At 36.6% G+C, this 23573-nt stretch overlaps 1 protein-coding gene and 1 non-coding gene across 2 annotated transcripts in view; both read left to right on the top strand.

Annotated features, from left to right (window-relative positions):
- The window catches only part of LMBRD1 (LMBR1 domain containing 1), a 113062-nt gene that overhangs the window by 51916 nt on the left and 37573 nt on the right, over window positions 1-23573 (top strand). The window contains exons 8-9 of the mRNA XM_004580471.4: window positions 6541-6666; window positions 8085-8237. Coding sequence (XP_004580528.2) covers window positions 6541-6666; window positions 8085-8237 — 279 coding nt within the window. The remainder of the gene's footprint in view (window positions 1-6540; window positions 6667-8084; window positions 8238-23573) is intronic.
- Window positions 20072-20178, top strand: LOC131481964 (U6 spliceosomal RNA). The gene has a single exon (XR_009246672.1). It is a non-coding gene; the product is annotated as a U6 spliceosomal RNA (small nuclear RNA).

Here is a 23573-nt window from a genome sequence, read left to right on the forward strand (position 1 = left end):
TATGAGAACACTGAATCACTTTTTCCATTAGTTATTGATGTTCATGTTTTTGTAGACTACACTAGATTTTATACTCTGAAGAGCTTTTGATGACACAGCTCTTTCTAACAGCTCTGCCCTTATCTTTGGAAATTTCTTTGAAGCTGCTAACATGCATTCTGCAAGTGTAACTAGTTTGGTGGTGTTTTTTGTCTTGCTGTGTAAAAGGCAACTTTGGCACATTGATAGGTATAAAAGTTCAAAATAGCTTCAACATTGGATATATCCTTTTCTTTTTTTTAAAAGATTTATTCATTTTATTACAGCCAGATATACACAGAGGAGGAGAGACAGAGAGGAAGATCTTCCGTCCGATGATTCACTCCCCAAGTGAGCCGCAACGGGCCGTTGCGCGCCAATCCGAAGCCGGGAACCTGGAACCTCTTCTGGGTCTCCCACGCGGGAGCAGGGTCCCAATGCATTGGGCCGTCCTCAACTGCTTTCCCAGGCCACAAGCAGGGAGCTGATATATCCTTTTCTTAATGTCATAAATCACTTGACCCAATTGTTCTAGTAAATAGTTGCTTTACTGTTTGAGCTTCTTTGTTCTTTTTCATCTCATATATTAGCTTTGTAATGTCACTTCATAATATTGTAAGTGACATAGTTATGTTAACTCAACTGAAGTTACTCTAAATACAAAGTAATCTACCTTGACCAAATTTGTGATTGTACAGATAGTGATAGCTATATCATACTTCCGTCCAGCCACTGTTATAACACGCCTTCATTTCAAGAATATGTGTATACGTGTCTCTAAACCAATTTGTATTTAAAAGGAAAATTTTGAGTGCTTGATTAATGAATAGTCTTATTGTGATATCCTTGAATATCAGATTTCACAAACATGCAGAAGAAGCGCTTTTCAGTGTACACATAGTGCTTGAAGTTGGCTTTTGATATTAGTTCAAGTCTTACAAGTGGAGCCCATTCTAGATAAAGCAGAAGCTATAGAGAAAAGGTGCTATTTTATACTGAGAAATGCAAGTAGGTACTATACATGTTTTTACTAGTTTGTATTGTTTTTAATTACTTTAGTTTTAAATCAGAGTCAGTGATTTATTCCTTGAAGTTCAAATAAATGAAATTGGAGACACTTCTGGCTTACCTAGAAGCACTGTAAAATTGTGTATCTTTTTACCCTTGTTGATTTTCCTGAAATTCACTAGAGGGCAGTAGTAAGCAATAGAAATATTTTGTTTATGAAAAAGATTTGTTTCGAAGAAATTAGAGATTAGATTAAAAAATTACTATTTAAGACTTCAAAAGTTGCAAAATCTGTAATGTTTCATATAATGTTTATGTAAAGATGTTATGTGTCAATTGTTTTATAATCATTGAATCAGAAATATGTGAACCCGGTAAGCAAAAGATGATTGGTTTCTCTAATTTATGTTTCAGACAATTCAAAATTGAAAGAAAAAAGATCTTGTGTTCTGGTCGCTTATTACCCAAGTTACCAACACTGTATTTTTATTGTCTAAAATCTTTTACATTAAATTATGCATGCTTAGAAATTTAGTTCAGTTGTTCTAATAAATGTATCAGTTTCATGTAAGGAAATAACTGGATGTGAACTAAGAACCCCCTCTTCTTAAAAGATTTTTTGGTCAAATAGTACCTTTCAGGCAAATTATTGTATTCGTTCAGTGTTTATTCCTGAAATAACAGGAGGAAGGAAAAGACTTGAGACCTAGTCCTTACATACCAAATAGTTAACTGCAGATGCTGCTGATCAGAACAACGTGGCTCAGAAACCTGATCAGCCAAGTTTCGCAGACGTAGGGATAAAATGAATGTGCAGAGCAATAGGGTTAATGTACATTGTTATATGTTATAATTGAGTTATAAAAGTAAGACACATTTACAAGTCAGGGAAGGTCCCTCAGATGTGTAATTAAGCTGAAACCTGAAGGATGCTGAAATTTGCTAATGAAATGTGGAAAGTTGTTGTTTTAGATGAGGATATTGAAGTAGCAAAGCCTAAAGTAGCATAAAAATAGGAAGCTTTGAGAATTGTGAACAGTTCTAAGACATGAGATAGATAGAGTTAACAAATTGATGGGATCAGGTCATAAGTGAGTTTCCATTCAGGATTACAGTAATTAGCATCTACTCACAAGGCCAATTATTATAACTGTCCTTGAAAAATAGCAAAGCAGGGCCTGGTGGCGTGGCCTAGCAGTTAAAGTCCTCACCCTGAACGCCCCAGGATCCCATATGGGCGCTGGTTCTAATCCCGGCAGCTCCACTTCCCATCCAGCTCCCTGCTTGTGGCCTGGGAAAGCAGTCGAGGATGGCCCAAAGCTTTGGGACTCTGCACCCGCGTGGGAGACCCAGAAGAGGTTCCAGGTTCCCGGCATCGGATCGGTGCGTACCGGCCCGTTGTGGCTCACTTGGGGAGTGAATCATCGGATGGAAGATCTTCCTCTCTGTCTCTCCTCCTCTCTGTATATCCGCCTTTCCAATAAAAATAAATAAATCTTTAAAAAAAAATACCAAAGCTACTTTTAAAGAAAAAATCTTATGAAATTCTGGTTTATACATGTGCATCCACACGCACACACACACACTTAAAATTAGCAAGTAGAATTCCTGTGGTTTGTATAGCGGTAGGTCTTTGACATGGCTGGCTGCTCTACAGTTTGCAGTAGTGCTCCCTCGGAATACCTCTCCAGAATCCTAGGAACTCTAGTTTCAGTGAGAACAATGACATAAACCGACTTTGCAATCAGAATGAGATGTATACGAAAGTGTGAGAGACGGAGATGTAGATAGTAAGATTCTGGTTAGGAGAATTTAGATGATCTTTTATTTGACAATAGACTCTCTAACACCCATGTTACTTCTGACATGGCCAAAATATTCCTTGGGAGATAGAATTGATTACCTCAGTCAATCTATTAAGGGATCCAAATTCATTTAACACAGATTAACAAGCCTCTAGATTAAAACTCAGTATTGCTGCAAATATAGCTTAGCCAAGTTTTTTTTTAATACTGTGTCAAACCAGTGGTTAAGAATGTACTACTAGTGTAGCTTTAATGACCTGGAATTATATTAAAATTTATTATATATGGGTGAATTGACCATCTTCTCATTTTGGATATTGGTTTTACTCCTGACTTATATTCACAGTAAACTGGAATCTTTTTGCTTTTCAACTGCTGAACTCTTTATTTGATGGAGAATGGAGCCCTTAATCATAATCTAAATTAAAATATGTTATCTCAAAAATTAAAACGAAGGAGGGACGGGAGAAAGAAAGGAAAGGGAACAGAAAGAAAGAGAGAAATTATATCTTTCGAGTTGTATATATGAAGTGCTATTGAATCTGTTAAAAAACGAAAAAAAAATTTAGTGCCTAGTTTCAAGAAGCAGGGAGAACATACTTAGGAAGTCATGAGGCAATAACTTCTATTTTAACAATAGCTGAAATGTGAGGGTGTTATGGCACAGTTGCTTGAGCTTCTACTTGGAATTCTCATGTCCCATATTGATGTGCCTAGTTCAAGTACATAACTCAGTACATAACTTCTTACGCAGCTCTGCGACTGGCAGGGAGTGAATGCTGGCCCAGGTGCTTGGCTTCTGTCTCCCATGTGGGTTACCTAAATTATATTCCTGGCTCCTGGTTTTAGTCTTGTTCTATTGCTGTCTACTGTAATATTTGGGAGAGTGAATCGATAGATTAGTGGATCTCTCTGTCTCTGCTGCCCCCAACACCTCTGTAACCATTTCTTTCAGATAAGTAACTAAAGCTTAAAATCAGTCGATCAAATTCAGGGTTTGGAAAAATATTACTACATTGGTTTTGGGTTGTAGAAAATGACATGTTATTGTTAAAATAATATGTGAATGTGAGAAATTGGTAAGTAATCATTAAGCAGTGTTTATTACAGTTATAAATTCTTAAGTTACTTTCTTTTTAATAATTCTTAAAATAAGAGTGAAGAACATTTTTATGCCAAAAAGCGTTTGGATATTTATAACACCCATGCTTCACATATATTAGCTTAAACATTAGTCTGGTATATATTTATTGAATTTCAAGTCCTGCCTGAAGTTGCCTTTGCAGGACCAGACTAAAAGGTTTCATGGGCCTCGTATGACCTGCATTTCAGACATTAGCCACCCTTTGTTTAGTGGGTTTTGAAATAACCAGAATAAATATGTCAAAATGATATTAGCAGGAGGGGAATGCCTAAAAGGGAAAACAAAGGAATAAAGCACTACTTTAGTTCTCTTGGGCTTTATTATTTTTAACATTTTGAGGATATAGAATTTAATATTAAAATATAAAATTTAAATCCAATTATTTCATTTTTCTTATATTAACAGAAAGTTGCTCCCTTCTATTGTAATTTCTTTCTCCATTAGTCCTTTTTGAATGAGCGAAATCATGGGAGTACCATCTTATGACTTAATAATTTCTAAAATGCAATACTTTGTATATTTCTATACGAATTTACCTATTTGGTATGAGCTAATTAATTATACAGCATACTATAGAGTTCATATTACCCAAAATAGTTGATATCTGGGATTTTGTTTATTCATGTTCATTATTCATAGTCTTTTATTAAGAAAGCATATAACTTACTGGTCAGAACTTATGTTTTACTGTTTCAGTTGCAGTTGAATCAGTATTCAATCCAAGTCTAAAGGATACTCGGTGAAGGCTATTAAAGTCATTAACATTGACACTAAAGATACCTAAAGTCACCCTAAGAGTTGAGAACAGATAGTGGAGAATTGTTTTTGGCCTTTTGACTAAGATCAAGTGCGAGAAGATGAGAGAAGGCATGTAGGATAGCCCAGAATATTTGGTGGTTTGGAATTAAACTTGAAAGGATAATGTATTATTTCTGTCCATATTTGTTGTCCTGGATTCAATCCCAAAGCCCTGTGTACTGACAGGAGAGGTTGAATAAAAAAGTTTGATTATGTGCTTGAAAGAAAAGTGAGATTTAATCCTTGTGTACCCAGGAGGTGATAATTACCAGTGTTTAAGGATTTCAGGTTAATAATGATATTGAATAGTGGGTTACAAAGCAAATACTATTAAATGTTGTAATTAATAATTGTAATAAAAAGTATCATTTGGGACTTGGTAGATGGAATTTATAGAGTTGAGTTGTGTATACAATAAAATGGTAATTCTTGATACTAATTATAGCTTAAAAATACTTGTGAGAAAGTATTTGAAATAAAAAAGGATGGTTATAAATATTTAGAACTTTTAAATAAATTGTATACACAGAAGAAAGGCATATTTATCAAACATGTGTGAATATATTATAAGTATAAAAATACTTCAGTTTACTAACATTACTCTATACATATTTGAAGAAAATTGTTCTTTTCCACTGAAAACAATTTTGTAAATTGCTTTGTAAATTTATAATTTCTGTAGATGATTTTTTAAAGCAGCATTTATTTATTATGTTATTTGAAATGCAGAGTTACCCAGAGAAAGGGAGGTAGATCTTCCCTGTATTGATTCATTCCCTAAATTGCCACATTGACTAGATGGGCCAAGTTCCACTCTGGAACCTAGAATTCCATCTGGCTCTCCCATGTGGGTGGCAGGAACCTGGGCTCTCAGGCCATCATCTGCTGCCATGGAGCCACTTTAGGAGCTAAATCAGAACTAGAGAAGGCTGGATGTGAACTAGCGCTCAGATGTAGTACACACACCACACATGGTGGCTTAGCTCATTGTGCCACAGTCCTCACCCTAGAGATTGTTTTTACTAATTCACATTATCCTATTCCTTGATTAGCCTAAGGCTGTAATTTATTCTTTTATAGGTTATTTTTATTTACATTAGATTTGAAACTTTCCTGTTAAAAATAGTGTTATAAATGTAATGCTGTATAAATATAAACAAAATTATTAGTGTAATCATTCTTCACTGTAGTATAATACTTGACAGTGATTATATTCCTTAAGCACCACTCACTTTTAAGTTATTTTTGAAGATCTATTTTATTTTTATTTGAAAGGCAGCTTTACGCACAAATGCAACGTTGAATATGTGGTTCACTCACATACACTGGGAAGTGGGGTGAGGGGGTGAATGGGAACTCTTTGTGTTGCTACTACAATTATTTTGTACATTTAAAGCTATTCTAAAGTGGACTAAAAAAGAGAGAGAGATCTTCTATCCACTGTTAGACTCCCAAATGGTTGCAAGGGCCAGAGTTGAGCTGACCTGAAGCTAGGTGTTTCTTCTGGGTCTACCATGTTGATTCAGGGACCCAAGGACTTGAGCCTTACTGCCTTGTTTTCCCAAACCGTAGCAGGGAACCAGGAAAGTGGTGTAGGCAGAACACAAATTGGCACCCATATGGTTTGCAGTTTCTTCAGGCGGAGGTTTAGCATATAAGCCTTGGCAGTGTACTTTAAAGTTATTACTGGAAATATGTTTTAGCCTAAAAACTTTGTATAATGTGCTTAAAATAAATTTACTAAAACATAAAATTTCTTTCTGTTAGGCCTATGGCATGTCAGCGCTACCTTTAAATCTGATAAAAGGCACTAGAAGTGCTGCATATGAACGTTTAGAAAACACTGAAGACATTGAAGAAGTAGAGCAACACATTCAAACGATTAAATCAAAAGTGAGTTGGTGTTCTGTTGTTATGGGGAACCATATAATTACTTTGTCTTTGAACTGCTTTTTGATGTGACTTAGCCATTGATAAACGCATAATTTTTTTAAATGTTTGTGCTTTTTCAACTGATTCTTCAAGAACTGTGTCCATATTTTTAAAAACTTGTGTCTTCTGATCCACAGGCATCGTAAATTTTTCCATCCTTGAATGTCCTCTTACATTTCTTTAATGTTTTGTAATTTTTTTCATAGAGGTCTTTCACGTCTTCGGTTAAGTTTATTCCAAGGTATTTAAGGTTCTTTTCTAGGACTGTTCTTACAAATACTTTCTTTGCCGTAGATTTTTTTGTGTATTCCAAGGTCATCAATTTATGTTCATTTACTTAGTACCTTGCTACCTTGTCAAACCTTTTGCTGCATCTTTAGGAATAGTTTTTTTTTTTCAAATTTTAAATTATTATTTTCTATGATAACATTTTTGTATGCATTCAGGTACCTTTCTCCCTCTCTAATCCCTTCCTGTGTCCCCTCCTGCCATTTTCCCCCAATTTGTCACAGTGCTAATAATACCTTAATAATAGTTACAAGTGTAACTTTCTGCTGTTTAAATGTGTCATATCACAGTAGGTATAGAAAATGGTAGAAAATTTGGTATCATACTGTAAAGGTGTAAATATCTCATTGGGAGTCCTGCTTTTATTCAGGAATAGAGACACGTACCACAAAGTATCTTTACTTCCTTCTATGCTTGTCTCCATTTTGCATTTAATCTATGAGAATATATATATGTACTTGGTTACCTATATTTATTTATTTTGTACTTTGTATGATAGCTGCCTTATATCAGAGAGAACATATGATGATGTCCTTTCGGGACTGGCTTATTTCATTAAGCATAATCGTCTCTACTTGGGACCATTTTAATTCAAGTGGTAGGATTTCATTCTTTTTATGCCTGCATAATATTCTATGGAATAAATTTACAGCACTTTCTTTATCCATTCCTCTTTTGACAGGCATCTGGGTTGTTTCCCTGTCTCTGCTCTTATAGAGTGTGCTGCTGTAAAAATAGGGTTGCAGGTTGCTTTCTCATAATGCAGATTGTATTTTGTTTGGATATGTTCTTAGGACTAATAGTTGAGTCATATGATAGGTCATTTTTTAGTAGTCTGAGCCCTCTGTAGAGGTTGCAATAGTCTGCATTCCTACCAGCAGTGGAGCAGGGTTTATTTTCCCAAATCTACAGCTGTGTTTTTGAGGCTAATTTTTGTTCAGTTGTACTTACTGTCACATTGCAGTTGTCAGAGTATTTTCATGCTGTAAATTTGCCTAATGCGTGTCCAACCCTGAAAATGTGTTTTGCTTGATTGCCGAATCTCATGATTTTAATCTTTAAAATTTTTAATTTTGTACCATTATTTGCAGAGCAAAGATGGCCGGCCTCTTTCAGCAAGGGATAAACGCGCTCTAAAACAATTTGAAGAAAGGTTACGGACACTCAGGAAAAGAGAAAGGCACTTAGAATTCATTGAAAACAGCTGGTGGACGAAATTTTGTGGCGCTCTTCGTCCCCTGAAGGTAAATACAGTTTTTAAAACTATGTTGACATTTTTCTTCCAAGTTTATGTAGTATCTCTCAAGGGATTGAGTTCTTCTTTGGGGCATTACAGCATAGTATTTGCAAGTATGGATTTGGGGGTTTTGTTAGTCTGGTTTTCCAATCACAGCTCTTTTGTGTGGTAGTTCAAGTTACATATATAGATTCTCTGATCATCTTCCTCACATGTAAAGGAAATGCTTTGGGAGAATTACTGGGAACTACAAACAGCTGTGTAACAGGCTGCGCCTATATTTTCTAAGTTGAACTTTTCCACAAAGAGGAGACTTGGGACCCATCTTTGCACTCAGATACCCAAATGGAAGTAGTAGAATTTGGCTCATTGTGAGATGATACTTTTGAAGAATGGTATTAGTTGAGGTGGAAAACTACTATTTTGCTTTCTTGGAAGAGGCTGTCTGCCCTCCTTGAATTTTTGAGACTAGTACCTAAACTTTAAGCACTTTAACTAAAGACAGTATAATATGACTCAAATTGAAAAGAACTAAAACGTCTGGTCACAGTCTTGCAAGTTATTCCCATTCTGTATTTGGAAACACGTCAAAAACACTCATGTTATGTATATAGTAGTGTACAAGTGGTAATTCAGAAAGTTCTGTAAATAACTTTATTTGATGTTAACATAGGCAAGGTGAGGATAGAAAGTAGGTTTTTGGCTAAATTGTAAAAGAATTGTTTCAGAGATGGCCTTCAAACACAAGTCAGGCTGAATTCTACTATTTTTCTTACTTCTATTTTTAGAAAGGTGATGCACTAATTGGTTATCCTAAAAGATTTCTTTTTCAAAAGAGTTGTTTTAAAAATATACTGTAGGGCCAAGCGCAGTGGCCCAGTGGCTAAATCTTCACCTTGCACACGCTGGGATCCCACATGGGCACCAGCTTGTGTCCCAGCTGCTCTACTTCCTATCTGGCTCCCTGCTTGTGGTCTGGGAAAGCAGTAGAGGATATCCCAAAATCTTGGTACCTGGAAGAAGTTCCTGGCTCCTGGTTTGGACCAGCTCGGCTCCAACTATTGCAGCCACTTAGGGAGTGGATCAGTGGACAGAAGGTATTTCTGACTGTATCTGCCTTTCTCTGTAAACCTGCCTTTCCAATACAAATAAATAAATCTTTAAAATATACATATAAATATGTATATGCTATAATTAGTTTATATGTTATCAGTATTTTTTACAATTAGAATAATTTTTTTTAAAGATTTTTATTATTATTGGAAAGCTGGATATACAGAGAGGAGGAGAGACAGAGAGGAAGATCTTCCATCCGATGTTTTACTCCCCAAATGAGCCGCAACGGGCTGGTGCATGCCGATCCGATGCCGGGAACCAGGAACCTCTTCCAGGTCTCCCACGTGGGTGCAGGGTCCCAATGCATTGGGCCATCCTCGACTGCTTTCCCAGGCCACAAGCAGGGAGCTGGATGGGAAGTGGAGCTGCCGGGATTAGAACCGGTGCCCATATGGGATCCCGGGGCTTTCAAGGTGAGGACTTTAACTGCTAGGCCACGCCGCCGGGCCCAATTAGAATAATTTTTAAAGACTTGTTCTTGTCTTTTATTCACAAGGTGAATTGTTTTCATGGCACCAAAGATGTGATGAATCCTTCCAATACTTTAATCCTAAATTCTATATAGCTTTTATAAATATTCATAACCTTGTTTCTAACCCTTGTTTTAAGCACACTGTATCCCATTTTACTGAACATGTTTAGGAGGGTTTTAAAATCAACTTAAGTATTCATATTAATTTTGCCCAATATAGTTAGGTAGATACATAGAGCATCTAGATTCTCCCCCAAATATACCTTCTATGCACCCTGCTCCCTTAGGCTCAGACCCCACGTAGTCCCTGATGTACTCTTTCTCATTGCAGTTGAGTTTTACAAGTTCTAGAATTTCACAGACTCAGAGAATACAGTCTTTCTCTGGCATCTTTAGCACTGCAGACTGTTTCTGAGATTTCTCGATGTTGCTTCCCCTCCGCCCCCAAACTTCGCCCCTGTGTTGTATTCCATTTTCCTGCTGAATGCTCTTATCATGTGCATCTGTATCAGAATTGGTGAACTCGCTTGTTAGTGGACATGTGTGGCTTTTCCAATTTCAGTCTATAATGAGCAATGCTGATTGGAAAGTTTTTTTAGAAATTTTGTGTAGATGATGTGCTTTCACTACTTTCTCCTGAGTAAATACCTAGGGGATAGAATTTCTTCACCCAGTGTTCATTTGTTTAACTTCATAAGAAATTACCAGTGTTTCCAAAATGGCTATATCATTTTGCATGCATGCTATAATATGAGATTTAAAATTGCTACACATGCTTATAAACGCTTAATACATGAAGTATTTCCCAAGAGTTATTCTAATGGTTATATAGTAATATCTGATGACTTAGGTTTCCCTTTTCCTAATGACAAATGATATTGGATATTTTGGGGTACTTATTGGCTAATTTTATGTCGTCTGTAAAATATATGTTAGAATCTTTCAACCTATTTCTGAATTAGATTTTTCTATTATTGGGTTTCTGTGATTTTTACTGTATCAAACACATGTATGAGTATCATTTTCTTGTTTGTTGCATGTTTTACGTATATATTTTTTATTTTAACTGCCAATTTTTTAAAAAATTTATGAAATTCAGTTTATTTCTATTTGCTGTATAATTGTATCTCTGGGCTTGGTTATGTATGCTAAGATAATGGACATCATCTGTGAAGTTTTCTTCTAGGAACTTTGTAGTTTTTATCTTATCTTTAGGCTTATGAGTCATTTTAAGCCAATTTTGTGGTATGGTATGTCTTAAAGATTATAGTTATGCAGATATACTGGTGGCCAGTGGTTTGAGCACCATTTGTTGGCAACGTTTTCCTTCTGCCTTGGATTTCCTTGATAGTTTTGTGAATTCGATTGACTATATGGGTGGTAGTCTCTTCAGTTCCACTGCTTTATGTATCCTTATACTAATACTTTTCTAAGTCATGAAATAAAATAATATATAGCCTTCAACTTATTTTCCTTTTCAAAATTGTTTTCAGGTAGCCTAGATTCTTTGCATTTCTATATAAATGCTAGAATCAACTTACAGTTCCACCAAACACCCACTGAGATGTCTTCAGGGATTACTGCATACCTACAGCTTTGTTTTAGGAGACTTAATATCTTAGTAATTTTGAATTGATGAAGATATCTTCTAATTTACTTATATCTAATGAAGTATCTCTCAGAAGTGTTTGAAAATTGCTTTTTCCCCTTAATTGAGGTGTTAAAGTCATTTATTATTCATCATTTCATCACTTCTGTGTCTGACTGCAGTTGACCTGATTCAGAAATAAGAAGTTACATGTTTGTTTAGTACATACCAAACACTAGTTATTTATCTAATATTTGGTAAGGATTGCACCACTCACCTATCTACAGTTTTCACTAAATACTGAAGTGTATTTGATATCTTTGAGAGGTTCTAAATACAAAATTTCTTTAAAATTGCATTGTTTAAATCCTATGCTAGAATTGGTTTTTTTCTTGTTTTTTTATTATAAGATTTTATAAAATTAAATACAATTGTGAAAGTTCAAAGTCATTCTGTACATCTTTTCCTCAGCTAAATATCGTTTCTTGTCAGTTGATGTTGCCATTTCCCATTGCTGTACTTCCTGTAGGACATGTAGACCTTTGTCCAGAAGCACGAAGATTGAGAGCATGGCTCTGCTCTTACACCTCTCCCGGACTGAGTCCTTGCTCAAATCAGCTTCCCAATGGCTTGTTAATTCAACTTTCTGCACCTCACTTTTTCTATCCTTCAAATGGAGTTGTGTATTCATTTTTGTTATGAAAACTAAATAAATAATATACCTAGTACAGTGCCTTTTATGTTAACAACTTAAGAAAGTGCAGCTGCTGTGCCAACAGATCATTTTATAAGGAAGATTTTTCAACATACATACTTCCATGAAACTTAAGGGAGATGAGTTTTGTCGTTGAAGATGATTATGGAAACAGGCATCTAATTAAAATAAATTCACAGCTTGTTAAAGCAACTCATAATATAGCATTTGTATACACTATGAAACGCTTTTCTAAGCATGCAATGTAGCATTCATTAAGTACCTGAATAAACTTGGTTCTGACAAGAAAGCATTTTTAAGCTCATATAACACATGCCCTAGCTAACTTATAGATTTGTAGGTTTTAAATACAGCGTTAAATTTCACCATGTCTACCCTTCTTGTGTTTATGTACAAAGTGGAAAATATCTGTTCATAATTATATCACATGTATTTTTTCAGTAATTTTTGTGGCAGGATATATACACATTTATTGTTTTAACAGTTTTTAGGTGTGCATTCAGTGTACTAAGTACATTGAATATCATGTAACCATCAGTACTATCCTTTTTTTGTCATCCCAGCAATATTGTACTTGTTAAAAAAAATTCCACCATTCCCTGGTACCTCTATTCTACTTTTTGTCTCCTAGAATTTGCCTGTTTTAGGTACCCAGAGCTAACAACACAGCAAATGTAAAAGCATAAAATTATCTTAAGTTCTTGTGAATACTAGAAGTTCTCATCATACCTAAGTGAATAGACCTAACATATCACTAAAAGAAAAAAACTAATTTTTTCACAAAGAAACATCAACTATGTTCTGTTAAAAAAAAGCATACTTAAAACAATAATTTTGAAAGATAGAAAATTAAAGACTCTTTCAAGTTGTATAAAACAAGCAGAAACAGTAAAGAAAAAAAAATGGATAGTGATCCTGATAATAGACAACACAGAATTCAAGTGCAAAAAAAAAAATTAAATGCAACACAGCAAGACACATTTTGTGACAAGCAAAATGTCTTCTTTGTCTCCTAAAAATCGTCCTTAATTCTGGCAACTGCATATGTTGTACTAAGTGGCAAGAAGGACTTTGCAGATTTGATTAAGGCTCTAAACCTTTAAGATGCAAAAGTTTCCCTAGATTGTCTCAGTTGACTCAATGTTATGAAATGAGTTCTCAAAAGCAGAAAGCCGTCTTGGTTAGAGTCAGAGAAATGGTGATGAGAGAGTTAGAGATATTCCAAGGGTGAGTATGCCAGTATTGCCATTACTGGTTTGCAGAGAACAGGGCACTGAGACAGATTGAGGAAGGGAAGCAACCTTAACTGAGAGAGGCTTCCAGGTTTAGCTGCAGCCTCTCTCGGAGCTGAATTATCAACCATGTGAGCAGACAAGGCCATTTGTGATAACTAGCAGAGCCACACTGTGCCCAGATGCCTGCTCCATGCAAACAGATAGTCAATGACTGGGGCTTCAGGCCACCAAGTGTGTGGTAGTTTTCCATGTCAACAGCAGAAAACTAACACATTTTTTTTTTAGCATGAAGAGGTACAGTTTTTAATAATAACATAACAATGAAGGGTATCTATGTACCAGGTGACAAAATAATCATCTTTATTAGGCAAAAACTACGAGTATTTCAGACATACAGATTAAGATATAGTAATAATAGTCTAACAACATCATACTTAAGGTAAGTCATTTCAGATAAATAAAATTAAGAACATAAAAGACTCAAATGTAACAGTATGATGTATGTTACAACCTTTAACTTTAGTCTTGATAGCTTGGGTTACACATCATTGCCTTATGTACCTGGCACACAAAACGAGGTTAATTAGGTTATAAAGAAAATATCAGTAGGTTCTATAGAGATGTATTACAATCAACTCTTCTATGATTGCAATTCATAAAACTTAGAAATTACAGCAAAATCAATCGAGATGCATTTTATTAAAAAAATTAACTTTAAATCTTAGATTAAAGGGATATATAAAATTACATAATTTCGGGCCCGGTGGCATGGCCTAGCAGTTAAAGTCCTCGCCTTGAACGCCCCGGGATCCCATATGGGCACCGGTTCTAATTCCGGCAGCTCCACTTCCCATCCAGCTCCCTGCTTGTGGCCTGGGAAAGCAGTCGAGGATGGCCCAAAGCTTTGGGACCCTGCACCCGCGTGGGAGACCCGGAAGAGGTTCCAGGTTCCCGGCATCGGATTGGCGCGTACCGGCCCGTTGTGGCTCATTTGGGGAGTGAAACATCGGATGGAAGATCTTCCTCTCTGTCTCTCCTCCTCTCTGTCTCTCCTCCTCTCTGTATTTCCAGCTTTCCAATAATAATAAATCTTTAAAAAAATTACATAATTTCAAAAATTTAATGATAATATAAACATGTACTTTACATTTAAAATAGTGAATAGTGAAATTAATAGTTTAAAACACTACTATCAATAAAAATTAAAGTCAAAGACAGTTGACCACTAAATTCCAAGCCTTAACACCCAGCAAAGGAAAGCACAAGAAAGAATAAAGATGAAAGCAGAAAGTAATGAGGGAAAAGAAAAATCAGTTAATTTCTCACTCTGTATGTTTGTATGTGTATGTAGACAAATCACTTGCTAACTTTACCAAAAAGGGATTGGAACTCTTAAGAGAAATTGCTGATTCTGAGTCTGTGGCTGGAAAAGTACATAATAAATTTGCAACATCTTGTGCCAAATAGTGAGGAGGCATACTCTGAGAATGCTGAGACATAATAAAAGCAACAGCTCTCTAAGGGGGCCTCAGTGCCTAAATCTGGGACCAGTTATTAAGGTAATGACATTTGTTCAACAAGAGCCTGCACTTTTTTATTTATTTATGAGTAAGGGAGAAATAACAAATCAACTTCTTTCTTCCGATGTTTCCCTTTGTGAATGCCTGACACAGCCTGGGTTGGGCAAGAGCTCTAACGAGTTCTTCCATGTAGGTGATAGAAGTCCAAGTACAATAAGCCATTATCTACTGCTTTAGCTGGCTGCTGGAACTGGGAGCAGAGCTGGGACTTCAATCCAGGATCTGTGATAATGTCAGTAGGCATCCCAAGTGGCAACATGACCACTGCATCAAATCTCTCTGCATAACATTATTTTAACAGGTGACTGACTACTCACTGAGTGAAATAAGTCCTGCGACTGTATTGATGTACTTCAATTGATAAATGGTGTAGACCAGAAAGCTGTTACCTATGATAGAATTCCAACAAACTTAGAAGAAATGACAGGATTAGAAACAGCATTTGGCAAGCACCACATAGTTTTTTTTTTGGCAAGAAGTGTCAGGGGTTACTAAAGTTGGAGGGTGAGAGTTTGATAAAAACAGAATTTTACATATTTTTGACATATCAACATATTTTCTGATTTCATGGAGAAAATTTTATAATAATGTAAAGTAGTAATTTTATAATAGAAAAGCCATGGCTATTTGGTCCAAGTTAATTCATTAAACAGCACAAATACACATGATACAGTCTCCTCAGAGTGACTCGGTATTACTTATATGTCATTTCTGCCAAGACACACATACATATGTGTGCGTGTGTGCATACATGCGCACAGTTGATTATAATCTTGAGAAAATAGGCGATCCAAGTTGAGGGACATGTAATGAAATAACTGTTCAAGCTGCTTCAAATTATCAAGGCCCTAAGAGATGCAGTAATTCAGACTTATTTCAGACTGACGGATTCTAGAGAAGCTGAAGAATGTGTGACCCTGGGTTTCTTTTGGAGCTAGGAAAAAAAAAATACTTACACATTAATGTAGAACAATCGAGTTAAGTTTTAGATTAGATGATAGTGTGCTTTCAGTAATAATGTCCTGTTTTTGATAACTGTGATTTTGAGAAAAAATAGTTTGCTCTGAAGACAGAGGTGCTGTTTTATCTGCAACTTCACAGTTCACTATTGCATGTATAGAGAAAATGATTTGGTGAATCTAGGTGAAAGGTGTACTGGAGCTCCTTGCAGTATTTCTGTTTGTGACTTTCACTAGGTCTGCTGTATTCCAGAAGTTGTTTCTGTCATAGTCCTTTGCTTTCTTCAGTGTCATTTTGTAAAAGCCTCTTGCACGTATGTAATATTGAAGTTGCAAATTGCTTTTAATAGATAATAGGGAAGGGCTCGGCGGCGTGGCCTAGTGGCTAAGGTCCTCGCCTTGATCCCATATGGCCGCTGGTTCTAATCCCGGCAGCTCCACCTCCTCTCTATCTCTCTTCCTCTCAGTATATCTGACTTTGTAATAAAAATAAAATAAATCTTTAAAAAAAAATAGATAATAGGGAAAGTTATAACTGAGGTCAAGAGCTAAGAGATATTACATTACATTAATAAATGAGAGTCTCCGCAAGTTAGAAAATAGTATTTTGAGGCTGTAGTAGAATGTTAATGGCCTTCTAACATTTTTTCAGTACTTTATGAGTTATGACATTGGTAACATGTAAAGAAACTTAATTCTCATAGAATCATAACATCTTTTATCATGTCCTACCCAAATTTGATTTATATGGTATGTGAAGACCAATCAGTTTGCCACCTGATTCGTGCTAGGGGTCTGACACCAGCTGCCACATCGTGTCGACCTGGACGTGGGAAGTCAGACAGCCTCTGGGATTCTTTAGTTTGGTGTGAAGCTTAAATGTAGCTGTTCATTTCTAAATTATTTTTTTTCAAATTCTTAACATGAATCAATTTGACATGTTTTTACTGTAGTCATATAAGATAAATGACCTAAGCCAATGTTTTCCAAACTTAGATGGGCACAAAAATTACATGCAAATGTTAAAATACAGGGTCTTTTAGTTCATCCCACTAGTCTGTATTTCCAACAAACTCCCAATAAACACGGATACCACTAGTGTGTGAGCACACCTTAAATAGCCTGATTTTATGCAGTTTCCAAGAGATTAGCTTCATTGTTATATATTATTGACAGGCAGATATCCCTCCATAGGCTTTTCAGTCTGTGTGAAAAGCAGATATTTTTGGATATCTTTTCTATTTTTATTTGAAAGGAAGACTTACAGAGAAGGAGAAAGAGACTGAAAGAAAGAGAGAGAAATTTTCTGTCTACTTGTTCACTCTCCCAAATAGTCACAAAGGTCAGAGCTAGGCTGATCTGAAGCCAGGAGCTTCGAGGTTCTTCCAGATCTCCCTCGTGGGTGCAGGGAGTGACTTTGTCCATTTTCTGCTGCTCTCCCAGGCACGGTGGCAGGGAGATGGATTGGAAAGAGGGTAGCTTAGACTCAAACTGACACCCATGTGGGATGCTGGTACTACAGACAGAGACTTAACCATCTCTGTCACGGTTCTGGCTACAACTTTCTTGTTTTTTAAAACATTCTTCAGGCAGTGCATTTGGCCCAGTGAGTACGATGACTGTTAGGACACCCATGTGACATGTTGGACTACTAGGCTTGGATTCCTGGCCATGATTCCTGACTCTGGCTTCCAGATAGTGCAGATCCTGTGAAGCAGCAGATATTTGCTGAAGCAGTTGGGTTCCTGATGTTCAGGAGGGAGACCTAGGCTGAGTTCCTGGCTCCTGGTCACAGGTCCTGCTGGTCCCTCTTGTCATCACTGGAGAATTCATCAGCAGGTGGACGATCTCTTTTTCATGTTCAAATAAAATGAAAATAAAATTGTTTCATGTGATTACTATTTACAGTACTTGCCTGTATTCCATCTAAATTAGGATCTTATAACAGGGTGAAATCTTTATTGGAACATTGAGCCTTCTACTCTAGTCTGAACTAAAAAGTTGTTTCCTAAAAAATTAAGGAAGAAAATAGGGAGAAAGGGATGCACGTATCATCATTATGTTAGAATTGTATTCTGAACTGCATTGAATCGGTTCTCTTTGTGTTAATATTATGTTAACACAACAATTGATGAGAATTTTGGGCTCGGCAGCGTGGCCTAGTGGCTAAGGTCCTCGCCTTGATCCCATATGGCCGCAGGTTCTAATCCCGGCAGCTCCACTTCCTCTCTATCTCTCCTCCTCTCAGTATATCTGACTTTGTAATAAAAATAAAATGAATCTTTAAAAAAAAAAAAGAATTGATGAGAATTTTGTAGTGACTATGCATTTGATGTGGCCGAGTTAAAAATTTTTTTTAAAAATGAAGAAGAAAACTAAGTAGAGGAGAAAATTCTTGGCACAATTGATGCTTGGAGCCTAATAATTCTTTTCTGGGATGAGGAATGATCCTATCCTGCACCTTGTAGGATGATTGGAAACACCCATTTTGCCTACTCACTAATGCAACTTCTCTGGGCCTCTGAGTTCACATTGGCTCAGCTCTGGACATAGGAAGTCAGGCATTGGCTAGCTATGGCGAGTGAACCAGTAGATAGAGGTCTCTGTCACTCCTTCTCTCTGTTTATCTTTGCCTTTCAAATAAAAGTAAAATAAATCTTTCTTTAAAATGTTATTTCTCCTTAAGTTGATGTAAATATTCAACACAAGGGCCCGGCGGCATGGCCTAGCAGCTAAAGTCCTCGCCCTGAACGCCCCGGGATCCCATATGGGCGCTGGTTCTAATCCCGGCAGCTCCACTTCCCATCCAGCTCGCTGCTTGTGGCCTGGGAAAGCAGTCGAGGACGGCCCAAAGCTTTGGGACCCTGCACCCGCGTGGGAGACCCGGAAGAGGTTCCAGGTTCCCGGCATCGGATCGGCGCACACCAGCCTGCTGCGGCTCTCTTGGGGAGTGAAACATCAGATGGAAGATCTTCCTCTCTGTCTCTCCTCCTCTCTGTATATCCGGCTTTCCAATAATAATAAAATCTTTAAAAAAAAATAAATAAATATTCAACAGAAGCCCAGCTAAATTGTTCCAATTTTAGAATATTTGCTGCCAAATGAAGCACAATTCTAGCTAAGTCATATCAAATTATGTTGTAGATATTGACAAACTGATTATAACATTTGCATAGCAAGGCAGAATACACAGAATATGTCAAATGATCTGAAGAACAGAGCTGGAAGATCATCACTGTCTAGTGGCAGGGTTTACTATAAAGTTAGAGTTACTAAGACTGTATGGTATTGGTGGAAGAATAGTAATATGAATCAGTAGATCAAAATATGGACTCTAGAAATAAATGAATACAACAGCTGATTGTCCTCTGAACAAAGGAAATGCATTGGGGGAAAGGTGATATTTTTAACAAATGGTGGCTGAAATAATTGGATATCTAAATATGAAAAGAAGGGGGGAATTTAAACACAGATCTTACTTAAACCTTTTACAAAAATGAACTGTAAACCAGAAACTATGAAACGTCCAAAAGATAATAGAAAAATATGAAAGGGGCTTAAGTTTTCCTTACTTACATAATTTTTAAATACAGTGCCAAAAGTACTATCACTGAAAAAAGATTATGTTACACTTTAATATTATTAACAGTTTCTGTTTTTTCTAAAACATTGTTAAGGGAGTGTTAAGCAACAGACAGGGAGAAAATATTCATGAAACATGTATCTGGTAAAAGATTTATATACAGAATATACGAAGAATCTTTGGAACCCTTTCAACAAAATTTAAATATGGGCAAATGTTTTGAGTATAAGATACCACAGAAGACAATGTACCATTGTCAAATAAGGAAGTAACAGCATATGCAACCTAACATATTGTTAGAAGATTACCATTCCCAGCTCCTGCTTATATGAGCCCTCTGAGGTGGCAGAGATGATGGCTCAAGTGCCTGAGTTCCTGTTACCCGTGCAGGAATCCAGACTGAGTTCCTAGCTTCAGTCTGGCCCAGTCCCAGCTGTTTCAGGCACTTGGAGAGTGGGATCAAAGATGTAAGATTTCTTTCCAAATTAAAAGATAACACTTTTTATCTATTAGAAAATTTGGTGATGTCAAATGCCAGCAAGGATTGACGGTAGCAGGAAGTCATTCATTGCCCTTTAACAAGTGAATGGATCGTGCTCGCTTCGGCAGCACATATACTAAAATTGGAACGATACAGAGAAGATTAGCATGGCCCCTGCGCAAGGATGACACGCAAATTTGTGAAGCGTTCCATATTTTTTAGTGCTTTTATTTGATCGGGATGATACTCTGCTGGCTCTGCCCTCAGACCAGAGTCTCCCCACTAAGTAGTTGGACTTGACTGGACTATAAGATGCTGGACTCTATGCTTGGCATATGCTTGCTAAGAGGGAATCTCAACTGAACTTGAACTATGGTTACGCAACAGGGTGGTGAAACCCACCATGAGGGGAGGGTGTGGGGAAGTGGGGGAAGAATCCCAGTTTCTATGCAGTTACAACACAATGTAATTAATGAATAAATTTAATTTAAAAAAATGGCAAAAAAATTAAAAAACAAACAAACAAAAAAACAAAACAAGTGACTGGATCAACTATGATACATGCGTGCATTAGGAAATGAAATGATCAAAGGCTGCATGAGGCTTGACAGGTGAGATGGGCTAGGATGAATAGTTGGAACTCCAGAGACTTCAGGCCAATGAAGCTCTTAGAGAGGATGCCCTAATGACAGGTAGTTATTATCATTTGTCAAAGACCATTGGAACTGTATAACACAAAGAGCGAATTGTAATATCAATATGAACTTTACTCAGCAAAAGTGCATTAGCCATTTCATAAGTTGTGTCAAGTGTACCACAGTGATGCAGGATGTCAACAGTAGGGGAAACTGATCGTCAAAGATACAGAAGAGCTTCTAGATTTTCATTTAATTGTTCTATCAACCTAAAAATGTTCTGGATACTAAAGCCTATTGAAGCTTTTTAAAAAGCAGTTGCTTGTTGCATCTTATAATAAACATATGGTAAAAGCAGCCTTTTTGCACCAGTAGGAGGCTAGCTACTGACTTGTTACATCTATAGTAGGAAGTATTACACTATACAGCCACCATAATGAACAGAAAACCTGTGTATTTTTATAAAAGGAAGTTTTGTCTTGAACAAAAGTAAATTTTTGTGTTCTATTTTAAGTGAAACTAAGGCCTAGATTGCAGATTTTGTATGTGGTATAAATTGTACTGTATTTCTTAATGATTATGGATGTGAGCATATTTGCATACTCATCAGGATATGTCGTTACTTAAAAGACTCAGAGGAAATTAACGATAGTTACCACTGGTGTATGGAAGTAGACATGAAGGAATAGAAACAAGACTTATAAGTGCTAGGTTTATACAGTTGTTCTCTTTGCACCCATGTGATGATGTGCTTTCTCCCGTATTGTGGTCTGTACCTCATTGTCTCACTGTCTCCCTTTAATCTCCTTTGCTTTATTCCTGGTAACTTTGCCATCCCATATGATTGGTTATCTACATGTTCTTACTCAAATTATTAAGATGCAAATCTCTGGTACTGTGTACCCATCGATTTAAAACATGATTAGTGTATTTGTCTAAGCTTACACTGCTATTGAAAATAACCATGTGGTGAGTGATTTTTTTTTTTAAAATAGATGTTTCTCCTGGCCAGTGTTACGGTGCAGCAAGTTTTGCTGCAGTTTGTGACACCTGAGCCCTTCTCAGAGTGCCACTTTTGGTCATGGCCGCTTCACTTCCAGTTCAGCTTCCTGCTCGTGTGAAAGGCAGGATTTGGCCAAGGACCTGGACTCTAGCATCAGTGTAGGAGACCAGGATGGAGTTCCTAATTCCTGGAGTAAACCAGCCATGGCAGATCTCTCTGTCTCTTCCTGTCTGTTGTTCTGTCTTTTAAATGAATGATTGAATGACTCTTAAAACAAACAAAAAAACCATTTCTCACAGTTCTAGAGTTTGCCAGTTAGGAATCAAATGGGGCAGATGTGGTTGCTGCTGAGCTCCTCCTTCCCGATTGCAGATAGCTAGTTGTTGCTGTTGACTTGCAGAATGGAGAGAACACCATTCGGTCTGTGAAGGGCATTAACTCCGTCATCACAAGTGGATAGTTGTAATCTAATATAACCTAATTACTTCCTAGAAGCCCTATCTCCAAGCCCATAGTATTAGTTGTTAGAGTTCAGCATGTGAATTTTGGGAGAACACATTCAGTCTGCAGTAATTATCATCATTAAAAAATACTGCACCAATATGCCTAGGTCGTATGTACTAAGAAATTCAGAATATTTCCCATTTTAGAATAGAAATGTGTATTATATATTAAATTGAACCCGAGACGGGGTCCACAACGGTTACCCACTCATGTTCTTTCAAACACATTCATAATTCTTCATGAATATATGAGTATTCACAGCAAAGCAAATAAAAACCCTATGTTAGTTTAAGCCAGTTTTAATCAGCAAATGAGTTAGAAAAAAAGAGTTCTGATTTCTGAAACATTTCTGAATCAATTTATAATAGGTTTATTTATTATCTATTTTTAGATGACAGCATCTTTCTGTGTAGAAACTACTAAGAAAGCAAATTAAAATAAATGCATAAATTCACCATGGAATCAGGATATAAGATCAATATACAGAATTAGTGGTATTCTGTCCACTAGCCATGAACAATACGAGTTGAAGCAAAGGAGTTAATTTCACTTACAATAGAACTAGAAATAAAGTAAAATAAAACACTTAGAAATAAATTTAACCAAGGAGATGCAAGATTTACACGAAAATCTATAAAATATCATTGAAAAATAACTAATACTCTATGTTCTTGAGACTTGCTTGTAAAATGACAATATGCTGTAAAATGAGCCAAATAGTCCATGAAATTTCCATGAGAATCCCAGTTGGCTTCTTTGCAAAAATGGATAAATTGATTTGTAAATTTTTGTGGAAATGTGGGTTGGACATTTGGTTCATCAGGTAAGAAGCCTGTGTTCGATATAAGATGCCTGGATTCAACACCCAACTCTAGATTTTTTCTCTAGCATCTTACTTACTAGTTCCTGGTTCCTGCCACCCATGGGGAAAACTTGGATTGAGTTCCTGGTTCCCAGCTGCAGGCGTCAGTCCCTGCCCATTATGGCTATCATGGGCATTTAGATCATCTCAGTTTATCTTCAACTTTGGTAGCCTGTCTCTTCTAGTATGAAAACTGTTGTTTGCTCCTTCTAATGAGCTTTCAAGTTCAGTTATTGTGATTTTCATCTCCAGAAATTACTTTTAAAGTAACTGTTACCTGTTTATTGACATTCTGGTTTTGGTGAGGTTATTCTAAGACACAGCTTTTCCAGATCTCAGGAACATACTATGGGACAGTGGTACTCAAGACAATTTGGTACTGGTGCAGAAACAGAGAAGATCATTAGTAGAACAGAATAGAAAACCTGGAAGTAAACCTGCATATGTACTGCCTACTAATCTTCAAGAAGAGAACTGAAAATAATCCGGGGAAACTTTTGATTTCTTCAACAAATACTGTTGGGATGATTGGATAACAAACCACAGAAGTAAGAAGCAAGATCTGACCTCTCACTTTATGCAAAAATCCTCTCTAAATGAATCAAGGACC

Source organism: Ochotona princeps, chromosome 1, assembly GCF_030435755.1.
Source record: "Ochotona princeps isolate mOchPri1 chromosome 1, mOchPri1.hap1, whole genome shotgun sequence".
Classification (NCBI taxonomy): Eukaryota; Metazoa; Chordata; class Mammalia; order Lagomorpha; family Ochotonidae; genus Ochotona; species Ochotona princeps.